Source organism: Anomaloglossus baeobatrachus, chromosome 8 (assembly GCF_048569485.1).
Source record: "Anomaloglossus baeobatrachus isolate aAnoBae1 chromosome 8, aAnoBae1.hap1, whole genome shotgun sequence".
NCBI lineage: Eukaryota > Metazoa > Chordata > Amphibia > Anura > Aromobatidae > Anomaloglossus > Anomaloglossus baeobatrachus.
The window spans coordinates 34,512,054-34,533,770 of record NC_134360.1 but is presented as its reverse complement, the minus strand read 5'-3'; the positions used below and the strand labels follow the sequence as shown (position 1 = coordinate 34,533,770).

Genomic DNA, 21,717 nt, shown 5'->3' with positions numbered 1-21,717 from the left:
AGAGCCCTGAAGGGGATGGGGAAGGAAAACAGCATGTGGGCTCCAGCCTCCGTACCCGCAATGGATACCTCAACCTTACAACACCGCCGACAAGAGTGGGGTGAGAAGGGAGCATGCTGGGGGCCCTAAATGGGCCCACTTTTCTTCCATCCGACATAGTCAGCAGCTGCTGCTGACCAATCTGTGGAGCTGTGCGTGCATGTCTGACCTCCTTCGCACAAAGCAAAAAACTGAGGAGCCCGTGGGAGCACGGGGGGTGTATAGGCAGAAGGGGAGGGGCTTAACACTTTTAAGTGTAATACTTTGTGCGGCCTCCGGAGGCATAGCCTATACACCCAATTGTCTGGGTCTCCCAATAGAGCGACAAAGAAAACGGATGCGGCCGCCGAATCAGTTTTTGTAAACGGAGCATGCTTTAATTTATTGGAAAAAACGGATCCAGCAAAAAAAATCGGATAAAACGGATGCAAAAACGGATGCGCTGGATCCGTTTTTTGACAGCTCAGGTATACCGGATCCTTAAAAAAAAAAAAAAAAAAAGGATCAGGCGCATCAGTTATTGCATATTCTGCGCCGGATCCGTTGCATCAGGCACTTGCCGGATTGTGCCTGATGCCAAAAAACTGATGTGTGAAAGTAGCCTAAGTGACACATCACTGGAATCAGGATCTCTGCCCCTACGTTATGCTACTCTCAGATTAAGTGGCAAAAATCAGGTGACAGATTCCCTTTAACAGTTAGTACATTGGGGGGGGGGGGAATGGTAATAAGGCAAGTAGAAAAGCATGACAAGTGCCAAACGGCATCTACCTGCATCTGAGATCCCACAACGGTGTTGTTACACGACAGCTCAGTCTTCTTGATGGTTTCGGGCAGCTCTGCTTTTCCAGCCAGTTCTTTGTTAGAGCGCACGTGCCTCTCCAGAAGGTTCTGCATGTCGGCACTATACTGGTTCGTAAAGGCCTCCTCGTACTGGTCAGTCCAAAGCCTGATCCTGTTCTCCCAGCCCTCTGTGGTATTTTCATCCAATGTGTGAGCATCCGAAGGCGAATTCTAGAGAAGAAAAAAAATTAAAGTTACGTTTGATGACGGCTTCACTAACACATATAATAGTCTTCTTTAGGTACGTTAACTTAAAGGGAATGGTGCAGTCAGAAAATGACTGAGTACTCTGTTTTAGAAATATTTTATTTTTTTCAATATCACGCCTTATTAAAAATATATAAACAAATCAATCTTGCAATTTTCACATTGTCCACTGAGGGTTATTTAAAAAGATTCCAACTTTACCAGGAATTTCACACATACAGTACAGACCAAAAGTTTGGACACACCTTCTCATTCAAAGAGTTTTCTTTATTTTCATGAGTCTGAAAATTGTAGATTCACATTGAAGGCATCAAAACTATGAATTAACACATGTGGAAGGAAATCCTTAAAAAAGTGTGAAACAACTGAAAATATGTCTTATATTCTAGGTTCTTCAAAGTAGCCACTTTTTTGCTTTGATCACTGCTTTGCACACTCTTGGCATTCTCTTGATGAGCTTCAAGAGGTAGTCACCGGAAATGGTTTTCCAACAGTCTTGAAGGAGTTCCCAGAGATGCTTAGCACTTGTTGGCCCTTTTGCCTTCACTCTGCGGTCCAGCTCACCCAAACCATCTCGATTGGGTTCAGGTATGGTGACTGGAGGCCAGGTCATCTGGCGTAGCCCCCCCATCACTCTCCTTCTTAGTTAAATAGCCCTTACACAGCCTGGAGGTGTGTTTGGGGTCATTGTCCTGTTGAAAAATAAATGATGGTCCAACTAAACGCAAACCGGATGTAATAGCACGCCGCTGCAAGATGCTGTGGTAGCCATGCTGGTTCAGTATGCCTTCAATTTTGAATAAATCCCCAACAGTGTCACCAGCAAAGCCCCCCCACACCATCACACCTCCTCCTCCATGCTTCACGGTGGGAACCAGCCATGTAGAGTCCATCCGTTCACCTTTTCTACAAAGACACAGCGGTTGGATCCAAAGATCTCAAATCTGGACTCCTCAGACCAAAGCACAGATTTCCACTGGTCTAATGTCCATACCTTGTGTTCTTTAGCCCAAACAAGTCTCTTCTGCTTGTTGCCTGTCCTTAGCAGTGGTTTCCTAGCAGCTATTTTACCATGAAGGCTGCTGCACAAAGTCTCCTCTTAACAGTTGTTCTAGAGATGTGTCTGCTGCTAGAACTCTATGTGGCATTGACCTGGTCTCTAATTTGAGCTGCTGTTAACCTGTGATTTCTGAGGCTGATGACTCGGATAAACTTATCCTCCGCAGCAGAGGTGACTCTTGGTCTTCCTTTCCTGGGGCAGTCCTCATGTGAGCCAGTTTCTTTGTAGCGTTTGATGGTTTTTGCCACTGCACTAGGGGACACTTTCAAAGTTTTCTCAATTTTTTGGACTGACGGACCTTCAGTTCTTAAAGTAATGATGGCCACTTGTTTTTCTTTACTTAGCTGCTTTTTCCTTGCCATAATACAAATTCTACCAGTCTGTTCAGTAGGACTATCAACTGTGTACCCACCAGACTTCTGCACAACACAACTGATGGCCCCAACCCCATTTATAAGGCAAGAAATCCCACTTATTAAACCTGACCGGGCACACCTGTGAAGTGAGAACCATCTCCGGTGACTACCTCTTGAAGCTCATCAAGAGAATGCCAAAAAAGTACAAAGCAGTAATCAAAGCAAAAGGTGGCTACTTTGAAGAACCGAGAATATAAGACACATTTTCAGCTGCTTCCCACTTTTTTGTTAAGTATTTCATTCCACATGTGTTAATCCATAGTTTTGATGCCTTCAATGTGAATCTACAATTTTCAGAGTCATGAAAATAAAGAACACTTTTTGAATGAGGTGTGTCCAAACTTTTGGTCTGTACTGTACATTAGCAGCAATGAACAGACCCTGGCACTTTAATCAGTGTGTGCAAAAGTCATCCTGGAGGGAGGACGTGACCTGTGCCATCACATATTGTGAATTGTGGATCCTGTGTTATCTATTGTATATAGAGGTGATATCAGTCATTGTACAGGAGGAGGTGAGCTGTGATTCCTTATTGTGAATGATGGATCCTGTGTTATTTATTGTACATAGAGGTGGTGTCATTCATTGTACAGGAGGCAAGGTGAGCTGTGATGTCACCTATTGTAAATAGTGGATCCTGTGTTATCTACTGTATATAGAGGTGTTATCATTGTACAGGAGGAGGTGAGCAGTGATATCACCTATTGTGAACAGTGGATCCTGTGTGATCTGCAGTGCACAGAGGTGTTACTTGTCATTGCAATCCTGCCTTTGCCAATAAGGAACCTGCTGTAAACTCTTCTTGGAAGGACAGTAAGTACGAGTCTAAAATACCCCCCCACCCGTGGACCATGTGAAATTGTAAGATCATTTGAATTAAAAAAATTGGCATTGAATTTTTTAAACAAATGCATATAACACAAGAACCTGAATGAAGTCATTCATTCCCTATGAAAAATCAAAGCCCAAGACTGGTCATCAGTTTGTGTGATGCATGCTGTAGGGTACATCGAGGTGTCTGCATAAGGAGCCTCTGTCGCAATTCCATAAAAAAAGAAGCTGGAAACAAAGAGCTGCATGTTCCAGTTAAATATCAGACACAATAATGGAAACCTAAAAGAATCCCCATATTAGTTAGAGGTGTTTGTCGGTCTCAGTTGGTGTCTGTCATGTAAACATCCGAATGTAAACCGGAAATGCCAATCATACAGCGAAATGTCAGAAAACATCATCATGTACCCGCGCCCATAATGTGAGCGTTTTCCTGGGGTGCTTTAAAGATCACCAGGAAAACGGAGGACTCACCTTCATCCGTAAAGACTTGCGGGAACCCTCCCGAAAAGCCTGAAACAATTAGAGGATCTTATTAGTTACAAATTAATTGGGCAAGTCTTTATTAATGTTTTTGCAGACGCTGTGCAGAAACAAAGGTCGGTGCAAAGCTCCTGTGCATTGCCCATAGGCTACACGTCTCTCTGGAGGATGCCTCTGTATTGATCGCTACCCTATTCCAGAGAGTTGAGAAGAAGGGAATTTTGTTTACTTACCGTAAATTCCTTTTCTTCTAGCTCCAATTGGGAGACCCAGACAATTGGGTGTATAGCTATGCCTCCGGAGGCCACACAAAGTATTACACTAAAAGTGTAAAGCCCCTCCCCTTCTGCCTATTACACCCCCTGTGCTCCCACGGGCTCCTCAGTTTTGGTGCAAAAGCAAGAAGGAGGAAAAAATTATAAACTGGTTTAAAGTAAATTCAATCCGAAGGAATATCGGAGAACTGAAACCATTCAACATGAACAACATGTGTACACAAAAAAACAGGGGCGGGAGCTGGGTCTCCCAATTGGAGCTAGAAGAAAAGGAATTTACGGTAAGTAAACAAAATTCCCTTCTTTGTCGCTCCATTGGGAGACCCAGACAATTGGGACGTCCAAAAGCAGTCCCTGGGTGGGTAAATAATACCTCATAATAGAGCCGTAACGGCTCCGTCCTACAGGTGGGCAACCGCCGCCTGAAGGACTCGCCTACCTAGGCTGGCATCTGCCGAAGCATAGGTATGCACCTGATAGTGTTTCGTGAAAGTGTGCAGGCTCGACCAGGTAGCCGCCTGACACACCTGCTGAGCCGTAGCCTGGTGTCGCAAGGCCCAGGACGCTCCCACGGCCCTGGTAGAATGGGCCTTCAGCCCTGAGGGAACCGGAAGCCCCGAGGAACGATAAGCTTCGAGAATTGGTTCCTTGATCCACCGAGCCAGGGTTGATTTGGAAGCTTGTGTCCCTTTACGCTGGCCAGCGACAAGGACAAAGAGTGCATCCGAGCGGCGCAGGGGCGCTGTGCGAGACACGTAGAGTCTGAGTGCTCTCTCCAGATCTAACAAGTGCAAATCCTTTTCACACTGGTGAACTGGATGAGGGCAAAAAGAAGGTAAGGAGATATCCTGATTGAGATGAAAGGGGGATACCACCTTAGGGAGGAATGCCGGAACTGGACGCAGAACCACCTTGTCCTGGTGAAACACCAGGAAAGGAGCTTTGCAAGACAACGCTGCTAGCTCAGACACTCTCCGAAGAGAAGTGACTGCTACCAGGAAAACCACTTTCTGCGAAAGGCGTGAGAGAGAAATATCCCTCATTGGCTCGAACGGTGGTTTCTGAAGAACCATCAGCACCCTGTTCAGATCCCAGGGTTCTAACGGACGCTTGTAAGGAGGGACCATGTGACAAACCCCTTGCAGGAATGTGCGTACCTGTGGAAGTCTGGCCAGGCGCTTCTGAAAAAACACAGAGAGCGCAGAGACTTGTCCCTTAAGGGAGCCGAGCGACAAACCCTTTTCCAATCCGGATTGAAGAAAGGACAGAAAAGTGGGCAAGGCAAATGGCCAGGGAGAGAAACCCTGAGCAGAGCACCACGACAGGAATATTTTCCACGTCCTGTGGTAGATCTTGGCGGACGTTGGTTTCCTGGCCTGTCTCATAGTGGCAATGACCTCTTGAGATAATCCTGAAGACGCTAGGATCCAGGACTCAATGGCCACACAGTCAGGTTGAGGGCCGCAGAATTCAGATGGAAAAACGGCCCTTGAGACAGCAAGTCTGGTCGGTCTGGTAGTGCCCACGGTTGGCCCACCGTGAGATGCCACAGATCCGGGTACCACGACCTCCTCGGCCAGTCTGGAGCGACGAGGATGGCGCGGCGGCAGTCGGCCCTGAGCTTGCGTAACACTCTGGGCAACAGTGCCAGAGGAGGAAACACATAAGGGAGTTGAAACTGCCACCAATCCTGAACTAAGGCGTCTGCCGCCAGAGCTCTGTGATCGTGAGATCGTGCCATGAATGCCGTGACCTTGTTGTTGTGCCGGGACGCCATTAGGTCGACGTCCGGCATCCCCCAGCGGCAACAGATCTCCTGAAACACATCCGGGTGAAGGGACCATTCCCCTGCGTCCATGCCCTGGCGACTGAGAAAGTCTGCTTCCCAGTTTTCTACGTGAACTGCGGAGATGGTGGAGGCCGTGGCTTCCACCCACATCAAAATCCGCCGGACTTCCTGGAAGGCTTGCCGACTGCTTGTTCCACCTTGGTGGTTGATGTAAGCCACCGCTGTGGAGTTGTCCGACTGAATTCGGATCTGCTTGCCTTCCAGCCACTGCTGGAACGCTTTTAGGGCAAGATACACTGCCCTGATCTCCAGAACATTGATCTGAAGTGAGGACTCTTGCTGAGTCCACGTACCCTGAGCTCTGTGGTGGAGGAAGACTGCTCCCCACCCTGACAGACTCGCGTCCGTCGTGACCACCGCCCAGGATGGGGGTAGGAAGGATTTCCCCTTCGATAATGAAGTGGGAAGAAGCCACCACCGAAGGGAAGCTTTGGTTGCCTGAGAGAGGGAGACGTTCCTGTCTAGGGACGTCGGCTTCCTGTCCCATTTGCGTAGGATGTCCCATTGAAGAGGACGCAGGTGAAACTGTGCAAAAGGGACTGCCTCCATTGCTGCCACCATCTTCCCCAGGAAGTGCATGAGGCGCCTCAAGGGGTGTGACTGACCTTGAAGGAGAGATTGCAACCCTGTCTGTAGTGACCGCTGTTTGTTCAGCGGAAGCTTCACTATCGCTCAGAGAGTATGAAACTCCATGCCAAGATATGTCAGCGATTGGACCGGTGTCAGATTTGACTTTGGAAAATTGATGATCCACCCGAAACTCTGGAGAGTCTCCAGAGTAACGTTGAGGCTGTGTTGGCATGCCTCTTGAGAGGGTGCCTTGACCAGCAGATCGTCTAAGTAAGGTATCACCGAGTGACCCGGAGAGTGGAGGACCGCAACTACTGTAGCCATGACCTTGGTGAAAACCCTTGGGGCTGTCGCCAGGCCGAACGGCAGTGCCGCGAACTGAAGGTGTTCGTCTCCCATGGCGAAGCGCAAGAAGCGCTGATGCTCTGGAGCAATCGGTACGTGGAGATAAGCATCTTTGATATCGATCGATGCTAGGAAATCTCCTTGGGACATTGAGGCGATGACGGAGCGGAGGGATTCCATCCGGAACCGCCTGGTCTTTACGTGTTTGTTGAGCAGTTTTAGGTCCAGAACAGGACGGAAAGATCCGTCCTTCTTTGGAACCACAAACAGGTTGGAGTAAAAACCGTGACCCTGTTGCTGATGAGGAACCGGGACCACCACTCCTTCTGCCTTCAGAGTGCCCACCGCCTGCAGAAGAGCATCGGCTCGCTCGGGAGGCGGAGATGTTCTGAAGAATCGAGTCGGAGGACGAGAGCTGAACTCTATCCTGTAACCGTGAGACAAAATGTCTCTCACCCAACGGTCTTTTACCTGTGGCAGCCAGGTGTCGCAAAAGCGGGAGAGCCTGCCACCGACCGAGGATGCGGTGTGAGGAGGCCGTAAGTCACGAGGAAGCCGCCTTGGTAGCGGCACCTCCGGCGGTCTTTTTAGGGCGTGACTTAGACCGCCATGAATCGGAGTTCCTCTGATCCTTCTGGGGCCTTTTGGACGAGGAGAATTGGGACCTGCCCGCACCCCGAAAGGACCGAAACCTCGACTGTCCCCTCCTCTGTTGGGATGTGTTTGGTTTGGCCTGGGGTAAGGATGTTTCCTTTCCCTTGGATTGTTTGATGATTTCATCCAATCTCTCACCAAACAAACGGTCGCCAGAAAATGGCAAACTGGTTAAGCACTTTTTGGAAGCAGAATCTGCCTTCCATTCCCGTAGCCACAAGGCCCTGCGTATTGCCCCCGAATTGGCGGATGCTACCGCCGTACGGCTCGCAGAGTCCAGGACAGCATTAATAGCGTAGGACGCAAATGCCGACGTTTGAGAGGTTATGGACGCCACCTGCGGCGCAGACGTACGTGTGAGTGCGTCAATTTGCGCTTGACCCGCAGAGATAGCTTGGAGTGCCCATACGGCTGCGAATGCTGGAGCAAAAGACGCGCCGATAGCTTCATAGATGGATTTCAACCAGAGCTCCATCTGTCTGTCAGTGGCATCCTTGAGTGAAGCCCCATCTTCCACTGCAACTATGGATCTAGCCGCCAGTCTGGAGATTGGAGGATCCACCTTGGGACACTGAGTCCAGCCCTTGACCACGTCAGGGGGGAAGGGATAACGTGTATCCTTAAGGCGCTTGGAAAAACGCTTATCTGGACAAGCTCGGTGTTTCTGGACTGCCTCTCTGAAGTCAGAGTGGTCCAGAAACATACTCGTTGTACGCTTGGGAAACCTGAAACGGAACTTCTCCTGCTGAGAAGCTGACTCCTCTACTGGAGGAGCTGAGGGAGAAATATCCAACATTTGATTGATGGACGCGATAAGATCATTCACTATGGCGTCCCCATCAGGAGTATCAAGGTTGAGAGCGGCCTCAGGATCAGAATCCTGATCAGCTACCTCCGCTTCATCATACAGAGAGTCCTCCCGCTGAGACCCTGAACAATGTGATGATGTCGAGGGAAATTCCCAGCGAGTTCGCTTAGGCGGTCTGGGGCTGCGGTCCGTGTCAGAGACCTCACCCTGGGATCTATGAGACACCCCGGGAGGACATTGCTGTTCCAACTGAGGGGGACCAGGGGGCAATGATTCCACAGTGCCCATGGCCTGAGGTACTGGTCTGGACTGCAAAGCTTTTAATATCTTAGCCATAGTCTCAGAAAGTCTTTCAGTAAAAACTGCAAACTCCGTCCCTGTCACCTGGACAGTGTTAGCAGGTGGTTCCTCCTGGGCCACCCTTAGCAGAGGCTCCGGCTGAGAAAGTGCCACAGGGGCCGAGCATTGCACACAATGAGGGTCAGTGGAACCTGCCGGCAGTATATCCGTACATGCTGCACAGGCAGCATAGTAAGTCTGTGCTTTGGCACCCTTGCTTCTTGTGGACGACATGCTGTTGTCTCCTCTGAGCAATCCAGGAGGGTATATAGCCAAAAAACAACCGTGCACCATACAGTGTAAAGTATAGCCTATAATCATATAATCTATAAGTACACTACTGCACTAGTGGGGCCAGCACCTCAGGTGCTGATTACCGCCCGCTCAAAGCGGTTGTGTGGTCACCAGAATCCCTGCCTGGGTCTCCCTGAGCTTGTCTCCCCTCTCCAGCGTCAGAAGAGCTGACAGGAATGGCTGCCGGCGTCCTGAGGAGAGGAGGGGGCCGTGGGCGTGCCCTAGAAAGTGCGGGAATCTGGTGCCCCACTGTGCACAGTGAGGGGGGTGGAGTATGCTAAGCATGTTCCAGCCCCAGTGCTGACGTCCTGTACAGCGTCCCGCCCTTCCCCTGACTGGCAGGCCTGGGGGCGGGAAGAAAGTGAGACTAGACCGCAAAAGCCGGGGACTAAAGTTATAAGCGCGGCCGGCGTATGAGCGCGGTCGGCGCGGTAGTCCCCGGCGTACTAACATTCCCAGTCGCGCTGCAGTGTGAAATGGCAGCGCGCGGTCAGCGCGGTAGTCCCCAGTAACACTAACACACCCAGCCACGCTGCAGTGTGTGATGGCACAAGCGCGGTCAGCGCTGCGGTCCCCGGCGCACTAACACACCCAGCAATGCTGGAGTGTTTCTGTGCGCTGTCCCTACGGGGACACAGAGTACCTCAAAGTAGCAGGGCCTTGTCCCTGACGATACTCGGCTCCTTATCCAGCAGAGTCCCCAGGAGCTGTGGATGGAGCACGGCCTCAGTGCCTGGAGACCGATTAGGATCCCACTTCACCCAGAGCCCTAAGGGGATGGGGAAGGAAAACAGCATGTGGGCTCCAGCCTCCGTACCCGCAATGGGTACCTCAACCTTAACAACACCGCCGACAAGAGTGGGGTGAGAAGGGAGCATGCTGGGGGCCCTGATATGGGCCCTCTTTTCTTCCATCCGACATAGTCAGCAGCTGCTGCTGACTAAGCTGTGGAGCTATGCGTGGATGTCTGCCTCCTTCGCACAAAGCATGAAAACTGAGGAGCCCGTGGGAGCACGGGGGGTGTATAGGCAGAAGGGGAGGGGCTTTACACTTTTAGTGTAATACTTTGTGTGGCCTCCGGAGGCATAGCTATACACCCAATTGTCTGGGTCTCCCAATGGAGCGACAAAGAAAAGGAAATATGGACATCCACCGGTCTAAAGAATGCTAAAAAGATGTGTTTGGCCTTTGTCAGGTGGACGGGCACCAATGTATGCGTGTGACCCACTCTCCGGAAGCTTTTCAGGTGCATACATCAACTTGAGATCAGCTCGGATGCAAGGTTAGCAGACCCAGTTACCTGCTGTGTATAAAAAAAGTTTGCAGCCCACTTAAAGGGGTTGTCCTATTTTGATGATTTAGGCTATGTGCCCACGGGGACAGTGTCCTGCGGTTATATCCGCAGGACATTCTGCAGGAGCTCCCAGAAATCCGCAGCACAACTTGTCTGTTTCCATGCTGCGGATGTACAGCGGAATGTCCTGCGGATATGGTGCGGGAATTCTGCATTGAGGATACAGTACCATGGCTTCGGCACTGCATCCTCAATGCAGAACAAGTTCTGCGGTGATCAAGGCGTTCATATTACTTACCTCCATCATGCAGCACCTCGCTTTCCGGCGGCCGGGTCACTGTCAGCGTCTGGTGCACTGTGCTGGAGAAGGTGGGCGGGCCTGCACTAGCTCCGGCTGTCACATAACCGGAGCTCGTGCAGGCTCCGCCCACCTCTTCCTTCCTGTACCTGGATCGACCGCGCTCCTGTGCACCGGACGGAGAAAGTGACATTGTTGTCTTCTATCAAGGTAGGTAAGTACATGGGACCCTGCGGAGAAGTCCGCAGGAATAATTCCCATGCTGCTGATTTTTCCGCAGGGAAATGCGCATTATTTCCGCTGCGGAAAAAAAAACGCAGCGTGGGCACAGCAGTTGCCAAATGCCATAGAAATGGCTGAGGAGTAGCTGTGCTGCAGATTTCTGAAAAATCCGCGGAATTTCTGCAAAAAATCCGTGGCAAATTCGCGCATTTTCCGCAGCGTGGGCACATAGCCTTATTCTGACATATAGCAGCCTTGTTGATCAGCTGGCAGAGAAATAAAAGTATTATTCATTTTAAGTTACCTTAATTTTTTTGGTTTTGGGCGTATTTCGAGCCTTTTCTGTATTTTTCTTCCTCTTTTTTGGTTTACTCCTCCGCACCCTGTTGACGGTGAGAGTGATGCTTGTTGGCGTGTGCTGAGTGGCCGTATAGAGGACTGTGGATGGAGACAGTTCCTCATCCCAACTCTCAGTTGCGCTGCTCTCACCCCCTACGTAGGGAAAAAAAAATATGTATGAAAAAACACATTACAGACACAAAAGATGCAGCTTCCTAGTATCCTGTGGGATCGTGTTGACAGTTTTGCACCGAGGGGCGGTTAAATACAACAGATATACAACGAGCCAAAGTTTTCAGTCTATGGAAGCAACCTAAAATGTTTTTATTCCCTGACTGCAAGCAGCAATCTTCAAGAACCTTGATAAAGTTTATTAAAAGATTCCAGAAAGTTTCACTAGATGATAATAAATCTGTAATTAGATAAAGCTCCTTTTAATACAAACTCATTCTATAAAAAAGTTCAACATTAAAAGGGGCTCACAGGTTTAAAAAGACACATGTCTACACAACTCGGGATTCCCCTATACAGGAGAGCCGGTCTGGAATTAAAGGGGCTCACAAGTGCAAAAAGACAGTCTATAGAACTCAGGATCCCCCTTGTGCAAGCGGACCAGTCAGAAATTAAAGGGGCTCGCAGGTTTCAAAAGACAAACGTCTATACAACTCTAGGGTATACAATTTATAAGATGGGGATCACCCTGTGCAGGAGGGCCGGTCTGGAATTAAAGGGGCTCGCAGGTTTAAAAAGACAAGTCTATATAAGGCTAGTTTCACACTTGCGTTGAACGGTATCCCTTGCATTGCGTTGTGTGACGGATGCAATGGATGTGTTACATATAGTAAATATTTCAAAAGACTGACCTGCACATCCTACAAGTGTGTATAGGTGCCAGCTGAAAAAACCTAGCAAATACAAAATGGATACAGCTGCACACTAAATGCCATCAATGTATAAGGGAACTCTGGTACTGCATTACTGCTATATGAAAAAATGAGATTTTTAGTTTATGAATTGGCCAATGCATGTAAGCCCGGAAACCAACGGCAAGGTAAATCTCAATATTCCGGGTCCCTAACTAAAATGCCACTATCTAGGTTAAAAACAGCCATGTCTGGGCAGCTAGACTAAAAATCTAACTTGAAATGCCACTATCTGGACCAACCTCCATGTCTGGGCAGCTAGGACTCCTGGTATAAGGATTGTGAACACAGCCTGGTTTATAGGGCGGAGTGCTGACTAAAAGGCTGTGTTCACAATCCATATACCAGGAGTCCTAGCTGCCCAGACATGGAGGTTAGTCCAGATAGTGGCATTTCAAGTTAGATTTTTAGTCTTGCTGCCCAGACATGGCTGTTTTTAACCTAGATAGTGGCATTTTAGTTAGGGACCCGGAATATTGAGATTTACCTTGCCGTTGGTTTCCAGGCTTACATGCATTGGCCAATTCATAAACTAAAAATCTCATTTTTTCATATAGCAGTAATGCAGTACCAGAGTTCCCTTATACATTGATGGCATGTAGTGTGCGGCTGTATCCATTTCGTGTTTCATATAGTGGCACAACGGATGCTGCAAAACAACGAAATCCGTTTTGATTTTCTTTTTTTTTTTTTTTACAGTTTTACCGGCGGTAAACTATTGTGAATGATCAAGCTGATCGCTCCCAGTAGCCGGCCGCCAGGTGATCAGCTGATCGCTCCCAGTAGCCGGCCGCCAGGTGATCAGCTGATCGCTCCCTGCTGCCGGTTGATCAGCTGATCGCTCCCTGCTGCCGGTTGATCAGCTGATCGCTCCCTGCTGCCGGTTGATCAGCTGATCGCTCCCTGCAGCCGGCCGCCGGGTGATCAGCTGATCGCTCCCTGCAGCCGGCCGCCGGTTGATCAGCTGATCGCTCCCTGCTGCCGGTTGATCAGCTGATCGCTCCCTGCAGCCGGCCGCCGGGTGATCAGCTGATCGCTCCCAGCAGCCGGCCGCCGGGTGATCAGCTGATCGCTCCCAGCAGCCGGCCGCCGGGTGATCAGCTGATCGCTCCCAGCAGCCGGCCGCCGGGTGATCAGCTGATCGCTCCCAGCAGCCGGCCGCCGGGTGATCAGCTGATCGCTCCCAGCAGCCGGCCGCCGGGTGATCAGCTGATCGCTCCCAGCAGCCGGCCGCCGGGTGATCAGCTGATCGCTCCCAGCAGCCGGCCGCCGGGTGATCAGCTGATCGCTCCCAGCAGCCGGCCGCCGGGTGATCAGCTGATCGCTCCCAGCAGCCGGCCGCCGGGTGATCAGCTGATCGCTCCCAGCAGCCGGCCGCCGGGTGATCAGCTGATCGCTCCCAGCAGCCGGCCGCCGGGTGATCAGCTGATCGCTCCCAGCAGCCGGCCGCCGGGTGATCAGCTGATCGCTCCCAGCAGCCGGCCGCCGGGTGATCAGCTGATCGCTCCCAGCAGCCGGCCGCCGGGTGATCAGCTGATCGCTCCCAGCAGCCGGCCGCCGGGTGATCAGCTGATCGCTCCCAGCAGCCGGCCGCCGGGTGATCAGCTGATCGCTCCCAGCAGCCGGCCGCCGGGTGATCAGCTGATCGCTCCCAGCAGCCGGCCGCCGGGTGATCAGCTGATCGCTCCCAGCAGCCGGCCGCCGGGTGATCAGCTGATCGCTCCCAGCAGCCGGCCGCCGGGTGATCAGCTGATCGCTCCCAGCAGCCGGCCGCCGGGTGATCAGCTGATCGCTCCCAGCAGCCGGCCGCCGGGTGATCAGCTGATCGCTCCCAGCAGCCGGCCGCCGGGTGATCAGCTGATCGCTCCCAGCAGCCGGCCGCCGGGTGATCAGCTGATCGCTCCCAGCAGCCGGCCGATAAGCTGATCGCTCCCAGCAGCCGGCCGCCGGGTGATCAGCTGGTCGCTCCCAGCAGCCGGCCGCCGGGTGATCAGCTGATCGCTCCATGCAGCCGGCCGCCGGGTGATCAGCTGATCGCTCCATGCAGCCGGCCGCCGGGTGATCAGCTGATCGCTCCATGCAGCCGGCCGCCGGGTGACCAGTTGATCGCTCCCTGCAGCCGGGTGATCAGCTGATCGCTCCCTGCAGCCGGGTGATCAGCTGATCGCTCCCTGCAGCCGACCGCCGGGTGATCAGCTGAGCGCTGTCACTTGCCGGCGCCCGGGCATGCCGGCGGGCGGGCGCTTAGGTGAGCGCTGTCACTTGCCGGCGCCCGGGCATGCCGGCGGCTCAGCTGAGTGCTGTCACTTGCCGGCGCCCGGGCATGGCGGCGGCCGGTCGCTCAGCTGAGCGCTGTCACTTGCCGGTGACCGGGCATGCCGGCGGCCGGTGCTCAGCTGAACGTTCGGCCACCGCGAGCCAAAATAAAGTTTGTGATTAAAAAAAAAAAAAAAAAAAGAGCATGCACAGTGAAATCCAGAGGATTCCGCTGCTCAAAACAACGTTACATGCTGCGTTTCTCCCGCTGGGCGGAAGCAACGGAGCGTCGCCCAGCGGCAGCAACGCAGGTCCTTTTGGTACAATCCGTCAACCATGCAAGTCTATGGGAAACAGCGGAATCCGTTAACGGATTCCGCTGTTTTCCAAAAGGGCGGATTGTAACGGAAGGAAAACAACGCAAGTGTGAAAGTACCCTAACTCGGGATCCCCCTGTGTAAGAGGACCAGTCTGGAATTAAAGGGGCTCGCAAGTTCAAAAAGACACAGGTCTATACAACTCTAGGTTACTCAGGTTAAAAGATGGGGATCCCCCTGTGCAGCAGGGCCGGTCTGGGATTAAAGGGGCTGTTCAGGACTTCGATATACATTGCCTATCCATAGGATAAGTCATTAATATGAGAGATTGATGCTGGTCTGACATGCAGCACTTCCAATGATCAGATGTGTTTTAGCGGCAGTGGATGTAAACAGGCTATGAAAAGACAAAGCCACATACATTGTGTAGTGGTTGTACTTGGATACTACAGCTCAGCTCTTATTCACTTTAATAGGAGCTGAGCTGCAGTACCTGAGAACGGCCACTATACGGTGTATGGAGCCATACACTTTGCACATTCAGCTGCTACGGGACAGCCGACCAGTGGGGATACCAGATGTCAGACCCCCACCAACCTGATATTCAACCTATCCTATGGATAGGAAGAAGGAAAGAAAATCCAGCGCAGACCTCAGAAAGTATAAAGATCCATGTTTAACCCTTTCACGACCGGCCGATTTTTCGCTTTCCGTTTTTTTTTTTCGCCATTCTTTTTCTGAGAGACGTAACTTTTTTATTTTTCAGTCAATATGGTCATGTGAGGGCTCATTTTTTGCGGAACGAGCTGTACTTTTAAATGAAACCATCAGTTTTACCATATTGTGTACTAGAAAATGGCAAAAAAATTCCAAATGCTGAAAAATTGCAAAAAAAGTGCGATAGCACTATAGTTTTTGAGATATTTTATTCACTGTGTTCACTATATGGTAAAACTGATGTGTGGGTGTGATGCCTCAGGTCAGTGCGAGTTCGTAGACACCAAACATGTATAGGTTTACTTTTATATAAGGGGTTAAAAAAAAATCGGAAGTTTGTCCGAAAAAAGTGGCGCACATTTTACGCCATATTCCGTGACCCGTAGCGTTCTCATTTTTCGGGATCTTAGGCTCAATGACGGCTTATTTTTTGCGTCTCGAGCTGACGTTTTTACCGGTACCATTTTTGCGCAGATGCTACGTTTTGATCGCCTCTTATTGCATTTTGCGCAAAAGTTGTGGCGACAAAAAAACGTCGTTTTGGCGTTTGGAATTTTTTTGCCGCTACGCCGTTTACTGATCAGATTAATTGATTTTATATTTTGATAGATCGGGCGTTTCTGAACGCGGCGATACCAAATGTGTGTATATTTTTTATTTTTTTAACCCTTTAATTTTCAATGGGGCGAATGGGGGGTGATTTGAACTTTTAGGTTTTTTTGTTTTTTTTTAATTTTTTAAAACTTATTTTTTTACTTTTTTTTTTTATTTTACTAGTCCCCCTAGGGGGCTATTGCGATCAGCATTCCGATCGCTCTGCAGTATCTGCTGATCACAGCTGGAAGGCTGTAAACAGCAGATACGCTGTCTTTCTCTTTTGCTGTGCCCCGGGCACAGCGAAAGTGAAACCAATTCATGTGTAGTACAGGAGTCATCACATGACCCTGTACTACCATGACAACTATCGGGAGTCACGTGATCGCGTCACGTGACTTCCGGTTTCGGCGGTAAGTAAAACTTTACCGCGATTGCGCTTATAATGGCGCTGTCATGTATTGACAGCGCCATTATAAGGGGTTAATCGGCACGAGCAGATAACGATTCTGCTCGTGCCTAGCAGGCACACATCTCAGCTGTGAAAATCAGCTGAGATGTGTGCCGATCGCGGCATGCTGCCGCCGGAGGACCGCGGGCAGTAAGATTATGTCATTTAGGACGTAATTTTACGGCCCGCGGTCGTTAAGGGGTTAATAATATTCCATTAAAAATATATCCGGTAGACAGCGGTAGAAAACACACAATTAGTTATAGCAGTAGCATGGGTCTACGCGTTTCGACTGTTTGTCTTAATCATGTTCCATGATTAAGACAGTCGAAACGCGTAGACCCATGCTACTGCTATAACAACTAATTGTGTGACTTCTACCGCTGTCTACCGGATATATTTTGAATGGAATATTATTAAACATGGATCTTTTTACTTTCTGAGGTCTGCGCTGGATTTTCTTTCCTTCTTCCTGGACTTACAAGGTTGCCTAGCCTTTCCGTGCGCAGTACCACTACAGAGACCAGTGGAACAGCTGATCGGTGAGCTGATTATTTCCTCCCCTTTTTCCTATCCTATGGATAGGTTAATATAAAACTCCTGGAAAACCCCTTTAACCAGACAACCCATTGATTTGCATGGGCACTCGGCAATGCTTTATTTTCTTACCGGTGGCTGTGCAATCAAAATTGAGCACTTGCTAGCAGGTTAAGGCTTAAGGCTATGTTCACAGGGTTAGGTGTTGAGACCCTCAATGCCTGTACAGACTGTGCTCAGATAAGGAGACCCCCTGCTGTCGGTCCAGGCATTGGAGTCTGTACATGCAGCATGTAATATGTTTGTGTGAACGTAGTCTAAAGAGGATTGCTGGGGGGGGGGGGTGCAGATGGACGCTGATCAGCACGCACCTTGATGGAAACAATCTAGTTAAGCTACTTACCAGAGACATTGTCCTGCTTCCGACGATTGATCTGAATAACTTTTCCCCTATTTACACCCCTGTGGTGGGAAGGAGAGAGAAGATCGGTTAGTTCATTGCCTGAGGCGATCAAAAATGCGGGGGAGAAAAACATAAAAAGTAAATAAATATAAAAATAAATAAAATAAATAAATAAATAAATGATGACGTACCTGCATTTCTCGCATTTTGCAAGAAAGCCGTCGGCAGAGTTATTGCAGTGGCACCAGCTGTGGACCCGCTCCCCTTCAGAAGAAGTGTCGCTGTCTCCAGAGTTCTCCTCGTCTTCGGGTGAGTGGACGCCGTTGAGTTCGGGGATTATAGCCTGGACAGGCGGGGAGGCGGGGGGCGTTGGTGGCGGAGGAGCTCCATAATTGTGATCCTGTAAAGTGGGCGACTGGAGTTTAACCCAAAAGTTTACAATGTAAAAAATCAAAATAGATGGATGGCCTCCCTTTCCAACACAACTGAAAAACGATAGTATTTCAACAAACCTGCAAAGCTGCAACTGCGACCACCACTAGGGGGGGCTCCACTGATGCTTTAATCCACAGAGGTCAGAGTGGAAAGTTTTCTTTAAAAGGAAACTCACCAGAACTTTGATATTGGTGGCGTAATTTTAAGGACAGGCCATCAATATCAAATAAATTAACAGTCGGACTCCCAGGACCCTCACTTATCAGTATAGTGAAGGGGCTGCAGTGTACTCCTCAGTGGTTAGTGGCCATGACGGTCCTACTAGAGTGCATAAATACGAGCTGGATTACCAGGCACCGCCGCTGCCATTTGTACAGGGATGTGCCTGGGTATCTATAATGGCGAGGTTGGTCATTTCCCTCAGTGATACGGCCCCTTCAATCTGCTGATTGGTGCAAGTGCCAGGAGTCAGCGTCCACCAATCCAATACCAATGGCCTATCCCCAGTATAGGCCGGCATTACCAAAGTCCTGGGAAAAAAAAAACTTTAATTCCTTAATTACCGTATTTTTCGCTTTATAAGACGCACTTTTGTTCTCCCAAATTTTGGGGGAAAGTAAGGGGGTGCGTCTTATAATCCGAATATACGGGGAGGGGTGTATATATATATATATATATATATATACATACACACACTACAGAGTCCAGGGGAGGTGCGGGCAGCTCTGGAGCTCTGCTGGGGGACTTGTGAAAGCTGGGAGCAGCAGCGTTTGATCTCCTGCTCCCGCTCATATAATATGCACAGCCGCTGTCCACCACCATGGTGCTGAAAGTGCACCGCGGCGATGGGCTGGGGCAGCAGTGTATATTATATCTGCCTGCGCCCTTCTTTGATTGCACATGCCCCCTCCCCCGTGTTAGCTATGGCCCCCATGCTGCTGCAAACAGTAAAATAATAGAAACTTTTTACTTACCTCCTCCAGCTTGTCTGCCCGGCCTCCCTCCTGCTGCGGCCTCCCTCCTGCTGCTGTGATAAGGCACAAGAGATTTCACTCTGGGGCCTCCCTCCTGCTGCTGTGATAAGGCACAAGAGATTTCACTCTGCTGTGCCGATCACATGACCAGCCGAGAACCATGAAATGCAGGAGGCCGGAGCTCAACCCCGAGGAGGGGGACACAGACAGGACAATGCTGGAGAAGGTAAGGAAAGTTTATTTTACTAAAAGCAGCAGCATGGGGCGATATATAACACAGGGAGCTGTGTGCCAGCAATAGTGGGCCGTGTGCCGCCACATGGGGCCGTGTGCCGCCACATGGGGCCGTGTGCCAGCAATAGTGGGCCGTGTGCCGCCACATGGGGCCGTGTGCCAGCAATAGTGGGCCGTGTGCCGCCACATGGGGCCGTGTGCCGCCACATGGGGCCGTGTGCCGCCACATGGGGCCGTGTGCCAGCAATAGTGGGCCGTGTGCCAGCAATAGTGGGCCGTGTGCCGCCACATGGGGCCGTGTGCCAGCAATAGTGGGCCGTGTGCCAGCAATAGTGGGCCGTGTGCCGCCACATGGGGCCGTGTGCCGCCACATGGGGCCGTGTGCCGCCACATGGGGCCGTGTGCCGCCACATGGGGCCGTGTGCCAGCAATAGTGGGCCGTGTGCCAGCAATAGTGGGCCGTGTGCCGCCACATGGGGCCGTGTGCCGCCACATGGGGCCGTGTGCCGCCACATGGGGCCGTGTGCCGCCACATGGGGCCGTGTGCCGCCACATGGGGCCGTGTGCCGCCACATGGGGCCGTGTGCCGCCACATGGGGCCGTGTGCCGCCACATGGGGCCGTGTGCCGCCACATGGGGCCGTGTGCCGCCACATGGGGCCGTGTGCCGCCACATGGGGCCGTGTGCCGCCACATGGGGCCGTGTGCAGCCACATGGGGCCGTGTGCCGCCACAGTGGGCCGTGTGCCAGCCATAGAGGATGTGTGCCAGGCATAGGGGACATGTGGCATCACTGGGCCATATCCAGATTCAGAGGGCTAATTTTAGGATGGGGGAGCTATGAGGGACATATACCCTATATGATTTGTCAGACGGACACTGGCATTATAAGACGGACCCCATTTATTAAAAAATTCTCTATTCCTTCACCAAATTTGGGGGTGCGTCTTATAATCAGGTGCGTCTTATAAAGCGAAAAATACGGTACTTCTTCCAACAAGAGAGACACCTCAAAAACCCTTTTTATCGCTTTTTTTTTCAAAGAAAAGTGGTGACCGAAAAACTGATTCTGTTTTGATTTATTTCTCACCTCATTATCGCTTTTTACAGCTCGGGTTAATTAACTTCATCATTTTGATAGATCAGACTTTTATAACGCAGTGATACCAAAAATATTCACTTTTTAAATGCTTTTATTTTTTTTCCATTATTTATTATTATTTTTATTATTATATTATTTAATAATAATTATATTATTAATTATTATTATTATTCTTATTATTATTAATAATAATAATGGGGATGTTTTGAAATTTGTGTTATCCCTACTTTTATTATATATTAATTTTAAGTTTTTGGTCTTATTTTTTTCTTCTAGTCACAGTTGCAAGAAGGACTTTCTCATAGTTAATATATGGTTTATAATTATTATATACCGTATATACTCGCGTATAAGCCAAGTATTTCAGCTTATTTTTTTATGCTGAAAATGCCCCCCCAGCTTATACTCGAGTGAGGTACGCACAAAACGTTATGCTCACCTATCCTCCGTTCCTGCGGTGTCCTCTTACCTGCTTCTTGCGGACCACAGGCACATAGACCACTGCAAGATTGTGTCCGGTGAACGGAGCCGCCGCCGTCCTCTCCTTACTGCAGTTGAATGTTTTGCAGCGGCTCTGTTAACCAGACATGATCATGGAGGGGGGGGTCCTATGTGCCTGCAGTCCGCAAGAGGCACCCCTCGATAACACGTCCGATGCACGGTGCCGCTGTAAGCCCTTTACTGGCTGAATGCTTTGCGGTGCCCACAAAATTCAAATGCAGTAAAGTGATGACGGCAGACTGCAGCGGCGGTCCTGTTCACCGGACGCGATCATGGAGTGGTCTATGGGCCTGCGTTCAGCAAGAAGCAGGTAAAAGAAGAACACCGCACGAACAGACGACAGGTGAGAATAATTTTTCTGTATATGTGACCAATGGCATAATTAGAGACTGGAATGAGGACATTACTAAATGATGGGCACATTACTACAGAATGGGGCACAAGGATGGGCACATTGCTACATGATGGGCACATTACTAGAAGGGGGGACAAGGATGGGCACATTGCTACAGGATGGGCACATTACTACAAGGGAGGGACAAGGATGGGCACATTAGATTTTATGATCTATTTTTATTTTTGAAATTTACCAGTAGCTGCTGCATTTCCCACCCTAGGCTTATACTCGAGTCAATACGTTTTCACAGTTTTTTGTGGTAAATTTAGGTGCCTCAGCTTACACTCGGGTCAGCTTATACTTGAGTATATACGATACCTAATGCATACATTGCATTGGAAATATAGGAAGATGTTACAAGTTTTATCAAAGAATCCTTCAGCCTGCGACATCTAACAATACCAAGCCACCAGGGCAATCATCGCAGAGTATGTACGGTGCAGCAATAAGTGAGGGGAGACATATAACCAGTTAATCCTGTGGCTATACTTCCATATACAGGCGTCGTTCTACGAAAAGTTTTGTTTTATTTTTTTTTTCAATTTACAGCTGAGCATCGAAACCAATGGTGAAAACAAAACCCTAAAGCTGCCCATATGCGAAAAAGATAAATGACGGGGATCATCAGTTATGAGGAGGAAAGCAACAGAGGACCGGAAGCAAAAATCCTGAGAATGAACGGACCGCAGGAGTCTGTGACCCCTCTAAAAT

The 21,717-nt window shown here is 49.9% G+C and overlaps 1 protein-coding gene across 1 annotated transcript in view; it reads right to left on the bottom strand.

Annotated features, from left to right (window-relative positions):
* Positions 1-21,717, bottom strand: part of SETD5 (SET domain containing 5) — a 152,527-nt gene that overhangs the window by 97,348 nt on the left and 33,462 nt on the right. Inside the window, exons 4-8 of the mRNA XM_075321431.1 lie at positions 17,556-17,779; positions 17,365-17,423; positions 11,132-11,319; positions 3,871-3,909; positions 811-1,053 (exon numbers count right to left, since the gene is read on the bottom strand). Of these exons, the coding sequence (XP_075177546.1) occupies positions 811-1,053; positions 3,871-3,909; positions 11,132-11,319; positions 17,365-17,423; positions 17,556-17,779 (753 nt within the window). The remainder of the gene's footprint in view (positions 1-810; positions 1,054-3,870; positions 3,910-11,131; positions 11,320-17,364; positions 17,424-17,555; positions 17,780-21,717) is intronic.